The sequence below is a fragment of the Rhea americana genome, unplaced genomic scaffold, assembly GCF_003343005.1.
Source record: "Rhea americana isolate MKP2758 unplaced genomic scaffold, rheAme1 scaffold_207, whole genome shotgun sequence".
NCBI lineage: Eukaryota > Metazoa > Chordata > Aves > Rheiformes > Rheidae > Rhea > Rhea americana.
This window is the reverse complement of record NW_028186228.1, coordinates 1395697-1410587: the sequence shown is the minus strand read 5'-3', so window position 1 is coordinate 1410587 and position 14891 is coordinate 1395697. Positions and strand designations below refer to the sequence as shown.

Below are 14891 nucleotides of genomic sequence, written 5' to 3'. Positions count from 1 at the left end.
AAGAACTGAATTTGCACAAAGCGCTGCCACATTTCCTTGAAGAAGAAAAAGGGGCCTATTTCTAGAGAACATTTATAGCGGGCAAATATCATCTAACCTTCAAGTGTATTAAGTAATATGTCATTTTATCACTGCCTTTAAGGAGCAGGTGTCACTTGTTATTATTTGAAATGGCAGTCTTATCACACACTGTAAGTCAGAGCCTCTCAAGACCAACTGAGGCACTAGAAATTAGAGTAGCTAACTGTCTGTGTCCGCTCGGATTACCTTGATTGTCCCTTAGAGTAAAGTTGGGGTTGTTGGCTGCCTCAGGGGCCAGGCTGTAGTAGAAGTGCTGACCCTCTTGTGGGTCATCCCGGTCGATGGCACTCACTGTCTGAATCAGCTGCAGAGCACAAGAACAAAGCAGAAGCAGATGAGTAGSAACCCCAATACCGTCCAAGAATTGAACTTTATATCTAGATGTATGCAAAAGCAGCTGCAGCTTTAGAATAGAATTGTCCTTACAGAGAGGCAAGAGATGACTTTGAACCGGCGCAAAACCTTGTAGGCTTCATTTTATTTTGCTGTGATCATGCAAATCACTTTTAAACAAAGCAGGAGATAGTTTCATTAAAATAACAACACTTCTCTCCCATGCTTCCCTATCTCCTCTCACATATTTTTATTTTCTTTTGAGGCCCCAGGGTGTTCAGAAAAGAAACTCCACACTGAAGAGCTTGTAAGAAAGCCCATACTTATTTTCAGCTTCATTTTGTAGGTAGAAAAGGACTCCAGATTGATTTTTTTTATCACTCTCTCATTTTTAAATCAATTAAGCTATTCCTAAGAAGTCAGTGAAAACAAAGAAAGGAAATGTAACCAAGCAAACACTCCCCATATGCAACAAATAACACTGTGGAAAGAAACTAAGACAATACTAAGTCCAGAAAGAGATTTGTCACCTTACTAAGGAGGTTTAGCAAAGTAGATATAATGACTTCAGCCACAGTGAGCTATAACTCTGTCTGATTAAAAATTCTGACACTTTTTTAGACAAGGAATAAATCTTCACCTGGATTTTTTCATTCAAAATTATTTTTGGATTGAGCAGCGACAGATTCATAAAGCCTGATTTAGCAAATTAAAACTGTCTTCAGAACTTTTCAAAATGTGGCAACTGTATTGACTTTCTTCAGTGAAAGGAGCAGTCCAAATTAGAATGCATTTCTTGAAAAGCATAGTATTTAGAACATGCTCCCTTCAAATACCCAAAAAAGCAGACAATGATTTTTTTTCCCTGTACTGTTAGGGATTCCTTCAATTATTGGGATGAAATTATCCTGTATGTGACTGATCTCAGGACAGTTGTCACAGCAGTGAATTGCTATTTCATTCTGCTTCACAGCAAGACTGGAGAAGCTTCAGTGAAGTCAGGAGATGGGCTGTGATATTGCTAGTATAATTTCTTCCTTCACAAATCATGAGTTGTGCACCTGCCTGCTTAAGCTATGTTAGCCAACGGCATGTTTAGAGACCAAGTCTGCACTGTGGCTGCTGGGTGGCGAAGTGCCAGGTTGTGCCAGGTTGTGTCCCCCCAAGCTCCAACCAACTTCAGTGAGGCAGAGCTCATGTCTGTCTGTGGCAGAGGCAGACCTTATTCAAGGGCTTTTATGGGTTTTTGGAAGAGAGAGGAACACAGAGGCATCACAGCTTGCTTGGAGGCATTGATTTACAGTATGGGAAGCTGGAAGTCCTGTGTTATCTACGACTCTGTAATCCTCGGTTCACATTTCACATCCCGGCAAAACGGATTCAGCTCGTCATCCCTTTGAAGCTGTTGTAGTATATTATGTCCAGCTCCCATAAGTCAGGGATGTTAAGCCRCCTATAAATAAGATCTTTTAAAAGTAAATCTTTTCTGTCACACATGGKCCCAACTGAATCCACGGCATTTCTTGAAACATTTTTCTTCTCTTTGTTGCTGCTACAGACATACTGGGTGTTTGCCTGCTGGCACCTTCCCAAAGGAGGGTTTTTTTCCAGCAATGATGTGTATTGTGCAGTGAGTGTGGAAATTACTGTGGGAGAAAGAAAGGTGCTATATATGATGCTAATACTGGTGTGATGTGTTTGCCTCTGCAAAGCAGCCCAGGCCTCAGAAGGGGCAYTCACGGGCAGCTGCTGAAGAGAGTCCAGATGAAATGTTTGGTTAGCCAAGTCCTGTTTTAAATGCTCGCCCCTTCCAAAGCAGTGTCTCCATATCAGACAACACTGACCCCTCACGCGGGCATCACCAGCATTTCTCACCTGGCCAGCTTTTGCATTTTCACAAACRAAAGCTTCGTAGAACCTCGCAAACTCCGGCGCGTTGTCGTTCACRTCTAGGACTTTCACTGTCACTGTGACGCTGCCCACCTGAGAGGGATTGTCTAGAAGAAGGAGAGCAAARTAAAGAAAGGGGATTTCTGGCAAGGGCGAGGGGCTGCTCTTCGCTCTACTGAAGAGGTAAACCAGCTTTTTGCTACCGGCTTGCATTAAGTGACGTTCTTTCATCTGGAACTGGTCCTTTGCAGACGGTATGACTAAGAATTACGTTCCAAATGCCCTCCTGTCTACCCTTGGTTTCCATCTTTTGGAAACAAATTCCTTCGGGTATGAATGTCTTCAGCCTGGTTTAGTCCAATGGGTTTATTTCTGTAAAAAAAGTTTTAGACAATGCCCTGCAGTTACAGCTTGACTGGGAAATATTGTTTGTTGAGCCTTGGTATTGCTGGCAGGAGTTAGGAACAGCTTCTTTCTAAGGATACGCTTGTTATCTAGAGTTTGTTGAAAATGATAATTCTGCAATTCAGATGTATTTTTCCTCGGATTTTATATACCTTGAAGACAAAAATATTGTTTCCAGTTTTTTAATACTTTTTACAGGAGGTTAAAACATAAGAACACATGAAATTGCTCAGAAAAGCTTTCACTGAAGCTTAAAATTGCAATGAAAAWTTTACATTCTGCATGACATCATTTGTGATATTTCTGTCCTACTGGTTCATCATTAGCTCTCTTCTCCAGTAAATCTACACATTGTTTCACATATCTTCACAATTTCTTATCTTAGTGTTCACTGAATAAATACAATTCTTTTCTTTCTGTGTTTATGTGCCCCAGAATGCCTTTCCCCCCCTCATAAATGATAAAATGAAGCTCCAAGCACAAAAAATAAATTCATGATTAGGAGGTCAGAAAATCCAGAAAATTCTTATAAGCTTTTGCTTCTCTCTAGCAATACCACCTTAGGCATTTATCCCAAAATACATCCCCCTTTATAGCATGAAATGATATGTTCAAATAACAATAGAGAATTTTCTTACACTCTGGATTTCCCTTAAAGGCTTAATCCGCTGTATCAAAGCATGTATCATGCTGTATCACTAAGATACTTACTCTTAAACTTTATTGTTTCTCACTAACTAATAATTTAATCCTTCATTTTCCCATGTGTACACACATATCTTGCTGAGGCTTTTGTCATTGTGGCATATGAAWGCCGACATTTATATTCTTAGTAGTATTGATCTAACTTCTGAAACTAAAAGCTTTATTCAAGAATGCACTATGCAACTATGACATTTAAAAATATTCACTAAATTAAAATATTGTACTGTACATGTACAAAACAAAACTGACTGAGGATTGAAGGAGGATGAGTCAATGAATGGCATGTATGCATATATGCCTTCATAYTGCTCTCATCCTAGACTGCTGCTACAGGGATAGCTTTTATATACTCAGTATATGCAAAGATACATACAGTTGCAATGACTCTTCATGGCTGAAAATAAAACTAGCATCAAAACAGATGGGGTTAGWTCATACCATGTCATGAACACTCCTCACTCCTGAAAAGGGAGCAGGAAGGCTCCTCATGCCGGAACYGTCTACACATAGGTGGCAGATCACCTGCACGCTTGCGATACATCCCCCTGCTAACTTCAAGCTGKCTGACTGGGTTTTGGGCAAGTGTCCTGAAAATCTTTCCCTTRAAAGTACAAGTGTGTGTTCCACAGTTCAGCACTGCAGATTTTCACTGYTGCAGAGATGAGAATAGCACTGCATATGAAATTCCTCTGTAGCATTTTCAGTCTGGGTACAAAGCTTCTTCAAATTGCCCTTTATCTCTGGTACAACCTGGCTGTCTCGCAAGCTCCCTCAGATGTGAAAGATTGCTCAGCTATTGGCAGCAAGCTCCTGAAGAACTGCTACCCCTCAGCAGATGAACKGGGATCCTGAACAAAACTGTGGGGAACAAAGAGATTTCAGGTGGAGCTTGAGTGAATCTCTAATTTTATTTGCTCATATATYCTGAGCTCCTTTATGAAGCTCATGTCTGTTAGTATTTCAAACTCTGATAAATTTTTCATAGCTTCACCATGAAACGATCTCATAGCCTTGGCAAATGGCTGGCATGGATGAACCAGGGCTGCAGTGAAACCTGAAAGCCTAACAAATTTCAGTTGCTTTGAGCTTCTCATACAAGATGATCCCAAAGCACKCTGGCCCAAATCATTTCTGCAGCAAGCAGATGGTGATGACATTCATTCATGACTGATGCAGACCAGATTTAAATTGGAGACCAAGGAGTGAAAGGCTTTTTGCTGTCTGCCATTCTCTGAGCCACATAACCCTCCCAGGTAGTGCTGGCTACCCTGGCAGCTGCACAGCCTTTGCAGTGTCTGCTTTTGTTGCCTACTCCTTCTGGAGAGATAGAGCTCTTGCTGAAACRTATTTCAGGAAGAGTTTTAAATAAAACCTCAGAATACTAATGAACTGAAAAAGCAGCACTCTGCATTTATTTGCCAGACCCTACTCCTCTCACTACCCTGCAAACAGGAGCATAAAAAAATAAATAAAATGCAGTATTTGCTTGTTCATATCAGAAGACTAATTCAGTTAATACGACTTCCCACTCAGTGCATAAGAACATGTGAATTGCTGAATTCAGGTCTATTGGTCTGCTTTGTCTGTTATATTTCTTTAAGCTATCTACAGCCTGCATTTTCCTTACTCAGCTCCATGGCCAGCACAGTGATATTGTGCCAAGAAACATCCTCCCGGTCAAGAGGTCTTGCGGTCATCAGTGCTCCTGATGTAATGTCGACATAAAAGAAACGCCCCGGATCACTGCTCCTGTCAATCGAATATCTGAAAAAGCACATAATAAAAATATTATGCAACCTTTGTGAAAAGGATATGATATAGCCAACAAAGTACTCCAGCAATGGGAATACTGTTGTAGAAAGCAGATCCACATTCACCCACGAAACCTAACTGTGTGCTCCATTGGCTTCTATAGGTGTAGAATAAGGTGCTTGAAAATCTGGACATTCCCATGGCYGTGAGCACTACTTGGATAGAGCTGGAAGACAGAAACATTTAAAGGAAGAAGCCTCCAAGCAAGGCAGAGCTCAGCACAGAAACATCTGCTTTACAGCAGAAAGTCTATCARTGAGGAGTGCAATTTCTTTTCTAAGCAAAATAATTATACCCTTTCCTTGGGCACAATTCAGACACTATGAAAATGACTTTGCATCAGCTCATTCTCCGTGCACTTAGGCGGTCGAGGAGGAACTGTTCCTTTCCTTGTTCTTTTGCCTTCCCTCTTCTTTTACAGGAATAAACTCCACCGGCATCCTGGACTGCTCCACTGATAGAGCAATGCCCACGCAGTGGGGCGAGGCACAGATTTCTCTTATCATCCAGCCAGAAAAACCACTTTCCTCTCCGAGGTCGATTCATCTTAATTACTGAACCTGCCTGGCCAATAGYGTGTCAATTTAATGCTGAGAGCAAGCTTGCACCCGTGAGCAGGGGAGCGTGGCGTTACCCACAGGCCACAAGAAAACTTAGGTGGTGGAGAGATGGCTGTCAGCACTGTGCTCCTCAGCCAGAGGGTCACCTTGCCYAGCACCAGTGCTGCCTGCTGGGCAGTGGCAAGGAGAGGGTCCCAGCAAAGGGCTGCTGCCAGCTTTGCCCCTGCTTCTTCCTGGAGGAAAGAAACAATTTGAGCCGTGTGTGCTACCTGAGCGTCCAAACTATGCCTGCCAGCGACACAGCCGGACTTTCTGCTGCCACTGCTGCCCCGTGCGATGGGCGATGTCTCGTTATTGGCAGGGCTGCCCTGCACAGCAGTGGGTCCCTTGCTGCCCCTCCCTCCCATGGCAAGCTGGGCATGCCAGGGTTAAATATAGTCCTCACTGTCTAACTAATATAACCCTCGCTGCCAGGAAGCCTCAAGGCATCCCTGAGACTGTCTTATTTCTATGAAAAAAGCTTAAGCATGCTCATACTTARTTCACAGGAGGGGTGAATCCCCTTTTGAGCCCTCCTGCACGAGAAGCCCATTGCAGGAAAAGCTGCAGACTAAACTGGACCACAGACTGGGGTTGGGGGTGAACAAGCACTGCCCCAGTTACCAGGGCTCCTGCAGGCACCTTGCTTCTGCCCTGAGCCTCCTTCAAATGCTGAGGCAAAGCTGACTGCATCATAGATCTCCCTGTTTTTSCTGTTTAATTCCTGGTCGATTCCCAGTTTCAGCAGTGATGTCCTGCAGAAGTGAGTTTCACTCATTCTGCATGTGTTGTGTTTGCCACTGGAAGGGTGTGGATGTGTTTCTTGCATCYGATATGTCATAAGTGCTCTCAGGTTTCATACCAATCAACAGCTTGCACAAACGACGTTCATTCAGTTTTTCCCTCAGCAATTGACTGGAAAGGTGGCACATACACACATACACTTTTTGCAGGAAGCAGATATTCAGTACCCTTCATGTGCATCACCTCACTCTTAACAGTAATTTGCACAAATTCCCTTCCTAGCCAGTAATCTTAGCATAGGAAGAGATCCTCTGGCAAAAGTGCTAATGTAAATACCACAGCTTAGAACAGAGCTCAGACTTATTCCCATTTTTTGTTGGTTCTTTCTTCAAAGTTGATGGGGATTTAGGGCATGAGTCACAACAGATGCTGAACAGGGTATATTGTTCTGAATTTCCTCCTTTCAGCATAAAAGCACGCACTAGAACAAGCATGCCAGCCTGATCTTTATATAGGGACATATTAAACTGGGGATATAAAATACTACTGAGCAACGTCATGAGGAAACAAACAACGTTCTTTTACACATTTTTTAAGAGACATGAAAAAGGGTGAAAAGACAGATTTGCTTCCCTTCCTCTCCCAATCCCTCCCATCTCTTCATAAATAGATTTCTGAGGCATTTGATTTATTTAGGAAATAAGTACAAGTGTTACTATATTTTGCTATAATAATTATTCTTGTATGAGGGCTGTAAAAAGAATTTCTCTCTGACAGTTTAAGGCCAATGAGTATCTGAAACTGAATATGGCCTTGTGATTAGTGGTGCAGTATTAATCACTGGTGTCAAGAGACACAGGTGGAGTCTTTGTCTGGATTCTCCACATGCTTTCTCCTGTTAATAATATCTACTTCTTCACACTCATTTCCACTGTAATGTTTAGCTGCTCTTCCTTAGTCACTTAACAATAATCACAGTATATTTCAAGCAATCAGAATTTCACAGTGTAGGGATCCAGACTCCAGGAGCCGGGAAAATGAGGATTTGAGAGTTCCCCTGTGTTTAGTGAATCCTTCTGAAGTGTGTTCTGGCTTTTCCATACTTGAAAAAAATGTCAAAAGGCAGGATCAGACCATAGATTTAATTTCAGATGGACTTCATCTTGGATAACAAATTATGTGGGATTTTATTTTTCTTATCTTGCCTCATCCTGTGTACCTGCGCAAAGTGAATGCAGAGCAAATCTAAAGTACTGCCAGTCTGATGMTGGGTTGGCATGGATGAAGGTGATCACATAAGAGGCAGAGTAGAAGAACTAATTCTTAACATGTGCATTCTAGTTAGCATTACAAATAGTATTTATTCTTTTTTTCCCCTTTTTCCTTTCATCATGTATAATATGTATATACAAGGTACAGGAACAGGAGGGAGGGAAAAAGGACTATGRGAAAGAGGAGAAGAAGGCAGGAAGGAGCAAAATTACAAAGAAATTTATGCATTATTTGTAACTGCTTCCTTCTTAAAATATAACTTTGGTGATGCATTCCATGCTTTCTAGAGTGCTATTTCATGAACGGTAGTCAGAAGCTCTGAAGAAAGACCTCATTATAAATAGCAATGAACACTTCTACTCTCTGATAGTCCACAGAATTATTTTCATACTATTTTAAGCAGATTAACAGAAAGCTGTTTGCATTACTGTGTTTGGATAATGCTAGACAGCAACCAGCAAAATAAGATGTTAGCAGAAAAAACTTTAGGATAATGAAATTGTGATGCAAACACAGTGTAATACTTTAGCTTGATTGAATAATTTGAGACAATGCCATGTAAAGTATGATAACATTATAGTATAGATAGAAAAGGTAGATATAATAAGGTAGGAGAGACAAAAAAAATAGAACAGTTACACAGAAAGCAACACCTTTGAGAACAGGCATTACATCTGCTCAGATCTCCTAGCTGAAGCCCACAGAGCTGCTCATAGAGATTTCCCTTTCCTCAAAACTCCAAATACTCAGTGTTTTGACTCCCCTCATGTGTTTCAGTATTGCTCCCGAATCCAGATAATTCAGAAGCTGGACTGGTGTAAGCTTAGGAAAACAGCAGGTCAACACCTTGTGTTTCATGGGTGAGAGAAGCTTTTTAACAGCTGACCTGCAGGGGTTGTTACCTTGCAGTTACTCAGATCTCCTGCAAGTTGTGAAAATTAGCATGTGGGATGGCCTCAGAGAAAAACAGCCCTCTCTGGTAAACTGGGCTGACTTGGCAGCCACCGTGGAAACGAGCGCTGTGATCACACAAATCTGCTCCTCTGACTCCTGGCGGAGTTGCAGCTGTGAAGCTCCAATGACTGTAAATGCACCTCTTACCTTTCTTAACTCCTTATGGGAATATCTAGCTCTGCAGCTTTGACCAGACACTATATAATTTAGTGGCTCATGCATATTTATTAGCATGCGCTCAGTCTCCTCCAAACATAGTTGTGTAGCTGAGCTGTGACAAAGACAGGTTGCACATAACAATGTCTTTGAAAGAGAAGAGGGAGAGAGGAGAAGCAAGTTGATTGCCTTCCCCTCGGTGCTACAGGAGGTTCTCGGTAAAGCCAGCAATGCCTCACTGGCCCATCTATCACATGTACCAGAAAACACTCTGGGGGGACACACCAAGACAGGACAAACCTGATGGAGTTGTTGGTCAAATCCGGGTCCTTGGCAGAAATTATCTGTATGGTAGTCCCAATCTCCACGTCCTCAGGCACTTCCACAAAATAAAAGCTGGGCTCAAACACAGGAGGTTCGTCCACATCTTCCACACTGATGTGGACCGTGGTGGTGTCTCGGAAGGGACCCAGGTTTAGGAATCGCATTTCCAGATGGGGGTTGGCACCTTCTACCTTCAAAGTATAGCTTTTCTTGCTCTCAAAACTTAAAGGCTGAGGAGAAAAATTAGATCTAGCATTAGGCACGTTGAGCCATATGCTTTAAACTCTTTCCTTCTAACTTTCAGAAGTAAAAGACATCCTCTACATTTTTTCTTCTTTTTTTAAACAGATCTCTACTATGATTTTTAAGCATAGGAGTATATATTTATTGTAACATAAACATTTGCAGATGGAAGCAAAGCACAGAGCTTCAGCAGTATTAGGAATGACACTATTTTTTTTTTAATTTGAYGGTTGAACTGGAAAAAATAGGGAGATATATTTGCAGATTGCACCAAAATACATATTCTTTCAACTTTCTTGCTGAAATGAAAATAAAAGCACCCATATCATCATTGCATTGTGATTTATACAGCATGTTTCATTCCACTCTAGAGAAAAAATAAAAAAAAAAGAAATCAAAGAAAGCAGATGGAAACATTTCACATACACTTTGGGAGCACTTGAAACGAAGGTGAAGCTATGAAGAGCTTGTTCCTCAAAACTGGCCATGATGATAGTGGTAGGCCAGTGACAAGCGCATTCACACAGGATATGGAGATCCCAGTTAGGATCCCTGYTTCTTTCTGATGAGATCTGAGTGTGCATCTCGAGAAAGCCCTGTCTCCCTAGCCACTAAATGGCTYGAGTGGATGTAAGGGGTCATGGTCAACCTCTCTCGAGGGATGCTGCTCCAGCATAAGTAATTCATCCTTTCCAGAAGTGGGACCTGTCACTTCCTCAGTAAGTGTCCTAAACACAGATTCAAAATCCAGGTGTGGTCTGTGTTGAGAATATTTTAACTTCAAAGTGTTATGAACTATCTCTGACCTCTTCCTGTTGAAGCTTTTTCAGAGGACCAGTTTCCTCTGTTAGCAGCTTTGTGAATTCAGTTTTCTATCCAGATAAAACTATTTATTTGGCATGGATTTACATTTGTAAATGGGGATTGTAAATGAGGATATAATCTGGGGATGCCAACACTGAACTTTTCAATAAATAAATCATTAATTTCTCTGTCCTCTTCTTTTCACAGATCTCTGAAGAGAATAGAGCCTCTCCAAAAGCTGCTTACATCTGAATGTAAAATTCCATATTTAAACTTCAATTTACCAATCTTAATAAAAGATAACAAAAAAGATCTGACAACCAGACTGTCAGTATAGAAGGCTCAGCCTGAAACATATGGTAGTCTTTCACCAAATCAAATACATCTTACAGAGGACATAGTCATACTTTCCAAGTTGCAGTTAGAATTTATAAGCAATCCTGCTGCATATCGAGTCTCTTAGCATTATAACAGTTAAGTGTTTACAGTTCTTTATGTTTATAGTCTGGGGAGTTTTAATGCTGAAAACCAGCACAACTGGATTCCATTAACTGGCATAGATCCCGAGCAAGACAAATGTTGTACCATAAAATAAATGGCCCAGTTCTCAGAGGAGTAGAGTGGACTAGGACTAGGAAACAAACTATTTTTGTTTCATGAATGGCTTTTAAAATGTGTGGATTTATTTGTATACACAGATTTGAGCATGCTGTATAGAACTGCCATGTACAGACTCTTGAGTTTATTCAGTCTCCTATAAGACTGCTGTTGTCCTCATCCTATAGCTCTGTTATTCCTATTCAACTCTTTTTTTGAAGACTTACTGGCAGACAGGGGCAAGAAGATGGGCAGGAGGATGGAGAAGAGGGAGCGTGACAAGGCAATTGGAAGATGCTGGTACAAAGCTCATCACTGCAGCAGTGAAGTCCTCCTTGGCCAGTCATAATCCATTTCTACATTCCTAAGCAGTAGTGCAGCTGGGCATTTCTGCACTTATTAAATGTACATTAGTTTGCCGAACAAAGCAAGTKTTATGTGCCTAGGCACTGCAGGAATATATACTATGGGCCTCAAAATGTCCCCTAAATTCAGTGGAGGCTTCAGTTCTTGTCTCCTGCCACAACAGCTTCTTTCTTCAGAGATGGAAACATGTCAGTGACATACAAAGGCTTACCGATACCAGGAGGTTCTTCATGTGAAGGCCTGACCAATGACTGGATCTAAAACTCTTTCAACATTTAATACATGGGGGTGAGAAATGAAGACTGGAATGGGAATTGCCTTTTTTTGTGTGTGTGTGTGTGTGTGTGTGTGTGTTGGAGCTCATGCAAGTCCAAGATAACTGAAGAGTCTATGCAGTGATACAGCATCAACTGTGCAACCTATAGCAGCAGGTACAAAGGATATGAAGCTTGCTCTTTCTCCACCTGGTAAATCAGTGACTACGGCATGCAACAGTACTTGTCAGCAAGGATGTAACTAGCTCTACAAATATATTACACATTACTACAAAGTCATTATGGTCTACTAGTTGCATATTTATGCATTGTAAAACATAGCAATAAAATATATTCACAAGACCAAGCAACAGTTAWTGTCCATCTGGTAAAGAGCATGCAATACAAAGCTGCTTAAACGTATAGTARGAAAAGAGACCATTATATCTCCTGGAACACTGCACATATACTAAAAGCTAATTCATAAAAGACCAGTTAAATCACAGAAACACTTAATAGCTGTAAGAACCAACTACATTAGAAAATGACTTAATCACTTAAAATACTTAAGTTAGAAAAAGGAGAAAATCAAACAAGTTTGATAGGCCTTCACACTTTTGGTGCTCCTGGGCTCAGACACCTCAATTTGCTTGGACTCCTTCATCTTTGACTATAGCTCCCTCTCTATTACTTGCTTTCCCTCTCAGTCCTTTCACATGTCATGCCTCAACACTGCTTTTGTGATCATCAAATTTCTCCTCTACTGGTGTGTTTAAACCTCTTTTCCATGCTGGTCCCCTGAGGAGGATCTTCTCCTGTGAACAGAGTGCACGGCAGGTCCCTGCAGAGAGACAGGCATGGCAAAAAGCACCAGCCACCCCACAAAACTCCTCCTCTTCCTCTTCCCAACAAGACCCTCCTCCCCCCCCCCGGGGCAAAAGAAAAAAGGTACCAAAAGATCAGGTGCAATTTTGGAGGAGGCACTGGGAGAGAGGCCTTCACCAGGTAGCAGTGCCAAGGAGACAGGCGTGGGTCTCTCTCCTGCAGAGCAGGGTGCTACCTCGTGTACAACCCATCGTTTCCTATGGGCAGCATGAAAACAAGGGCAGGGAGAAGTAAGCAGCCATCACTAGTGTGAGTAAAAAAGCCTTGCCGATAGGGAGTTTTAAAGGAACTGTTACTCCTCAGGAGGTACTCAGCATTTTGCAGGACTATTTTGCTGAGATAACCACATTTAAAGAACTGATAGTTTTATCTGTAATTGTAATTTCCAACTTACAAATGTCCATGAAAGAATCAGGATTAACAATAGCTATTGTATCTGGGAAATCTCTCTAGAAAAATAAAAGGGAAAGTTTCTCTTTCGAAGAAGATTTCATTATGGTTTTAGAAATGCATATATACACATATTTGCATTTTTCACCGTCATATGCTTTTCTATCAATACTAATTAAATGTCTTTTCTTGGCCAAGTAGATCTGAAATCTGGATTTAAGGACAATTTTCCCAATGTTTGRCTATTGATAATAATAACACTACAACAAGTCATACTCATATAGAGAATTTTACAAACATTAGCATACAGCAGCTGGATTGAGCAGTGTGTATTTGATATCAGTACATAACTCTTATGATTAATGCCAGATATTTTTTTATCTCCTCCTCCTGACATACATGAACATCTACTAAAACTGTATTTGCAGTAAGCAAAGGCAAGCTTATTGAYATTTTTGCTGCAATGAAACAATCTTTTTCCTCAATAAATGAGTGAAAAATTATATTAAAGTTTTCACTCAGCATCAGTTTCATTCCACCAGAGTACTTAAGCACATGCTTTACTTTAGGGACTAGTGCCCATAAACAAGAATTGGAGAGAGTGGATCATAAATACATGTTTAAATGCTTTGCTGTAGGGCATAGAGATGCTCAGGGTCAAATTTATCCCATGTGTCGATCCTTTTTAGTAGTTAATTTTGTCCCAAGTGTATTTAAATGGAGAGTATATTTCCRTATGAGTACACTAGATACACCTAGGCAGAAATACAATTACAGTTTCAAAACCTAGAAAGAAATTTCAAMTTCTAGCATTTATGTAAGATTGTAGAATAAATACCTTACAGCAGGCAGTCTAAACAAAATACTCTATCGCTTTCTGCATAGCCTGCAGTACAAAGTACTAGCAGTTTCACAGCTGCCATTTTAGAGACAGCCTCTTCTAGTCTAATTAGCATTTATGGATCTTCAAGCAGCAATTAAAAAAAAAAAAAGAACTGCCTGGGTTTTATTGGTTTATAAATAATTCTAAGGCTTGCTTTAGTATTGTGTGTGGGACACCGGAGTGAAAAATGTGTACAGTTCAAATGCAAATATTGATCTAATTTCTTCCATTGCAGGATAATGAAGCTACAGAGAATATTTAAATARATAAATAGTGAATCAGAACATTCCTCTGGTGGGAAAGACATGTTTATGACAATGTTGTCCCCATGTTTTAAGGCTGCTCTTAAGAACACAGTTTGTTTTCATATTTCAGSAATGAATGTTAAAGAAATTATGTTTTATAGCAGGAAAGGGGCTGCTGTCATGCAATGGGGACCAAGTTACTGTAGCCATAAGGGAATATTGCACATACAAAGCATAAGCAGGATGATTAGCCATATAAATTACTATAAAAAGGAAACTTTACTACCTTTCTAACAGTTATGATGCCAACTTGGTAATTAGGATCAGTGTTAATGTCAAAGACGTCCAGTCCATCTCCATCCACAAGGCTGTATTTCATCTCCGCATTAATGCCTTCATCCAGATCTTTAGCGACCACGCGGCCCACAGTGGAGCTGACGGGAGCGGACTCCAGCACACTCATCTGATAATGTTCTGGCACAAGTGGCAGAGAGGGAAAGGGGAGAAAAAACAAGCAGTGAAAAGGAAATAAAACCTGCCCAACAATTCAAAGGGCACGTCAGGGCAGCCCATAAATAATACTGCATAGTCTGCAGGGAATCTCTAGTACCTTCTCCAAGGTGGAAACAGCAGTGTTATTTCCATTTAAAAGCCCAGGCCCACACCAAATTGCCTGGGAAAGTTCTATTTAGATATCTGTCATATGAACAGGTTTCTCTTCTAAATAATAGTATACCTGAAAACGGTAACTTCAACTGGAAAAAGAGGGCAATTAGCACTAGAGTTGTTGCAGCCTTGATGCAAGCCAAGATGTGAAACAAATTTAACAGGACAGGCATCTTTTAGTAGATTAGCTTATATGGTTGGAATAAATGTGCAAGTTTTTAAGCACTGCAAATCCTTCCTCAGATCTGTGCAGGCTTCTTTTTCAGGCTAGAACAAAGCTTTG

The 14891-nt window shown here is 40.9% G+C and overlaps 1 protein-coding gene across 2 annotated transcripts in view; it reads right to left on the bottom strand.

Moving 5' to 3' along the window:
• CDH20 (cadherin 20) overlaps window positions 1-14891 on the bottom strand; it is a 117835-nt gene that overhangs the window by 9810 nt on the left and 93134 nt on the right. For both annotated transcript variants that reach the window (XM_085304354.1, XM_085304353.1), the window contains 5 exons: window positions 14229-14416; window positions 9252-9505; window positions 5042-5178; window positions 2290-2411; window positions 268-385 (listed from right to left, as the gene is read on the bottom strand). In XM_085304354.1, coding sequence (XP_085160480.1) covers window positions 268-385; window positions 2290-2411; window positions 5042-5178; window positions 9252-9505; window positions 14229-14416 — 819 coding nt within the window. The remainder of the gene's footprint in view (window positions 1-267; window positions 386-2289; window positions 2412-5041; window positions 5179-9251; window positions 9506-14228; window positions 14417-14891) is intronic.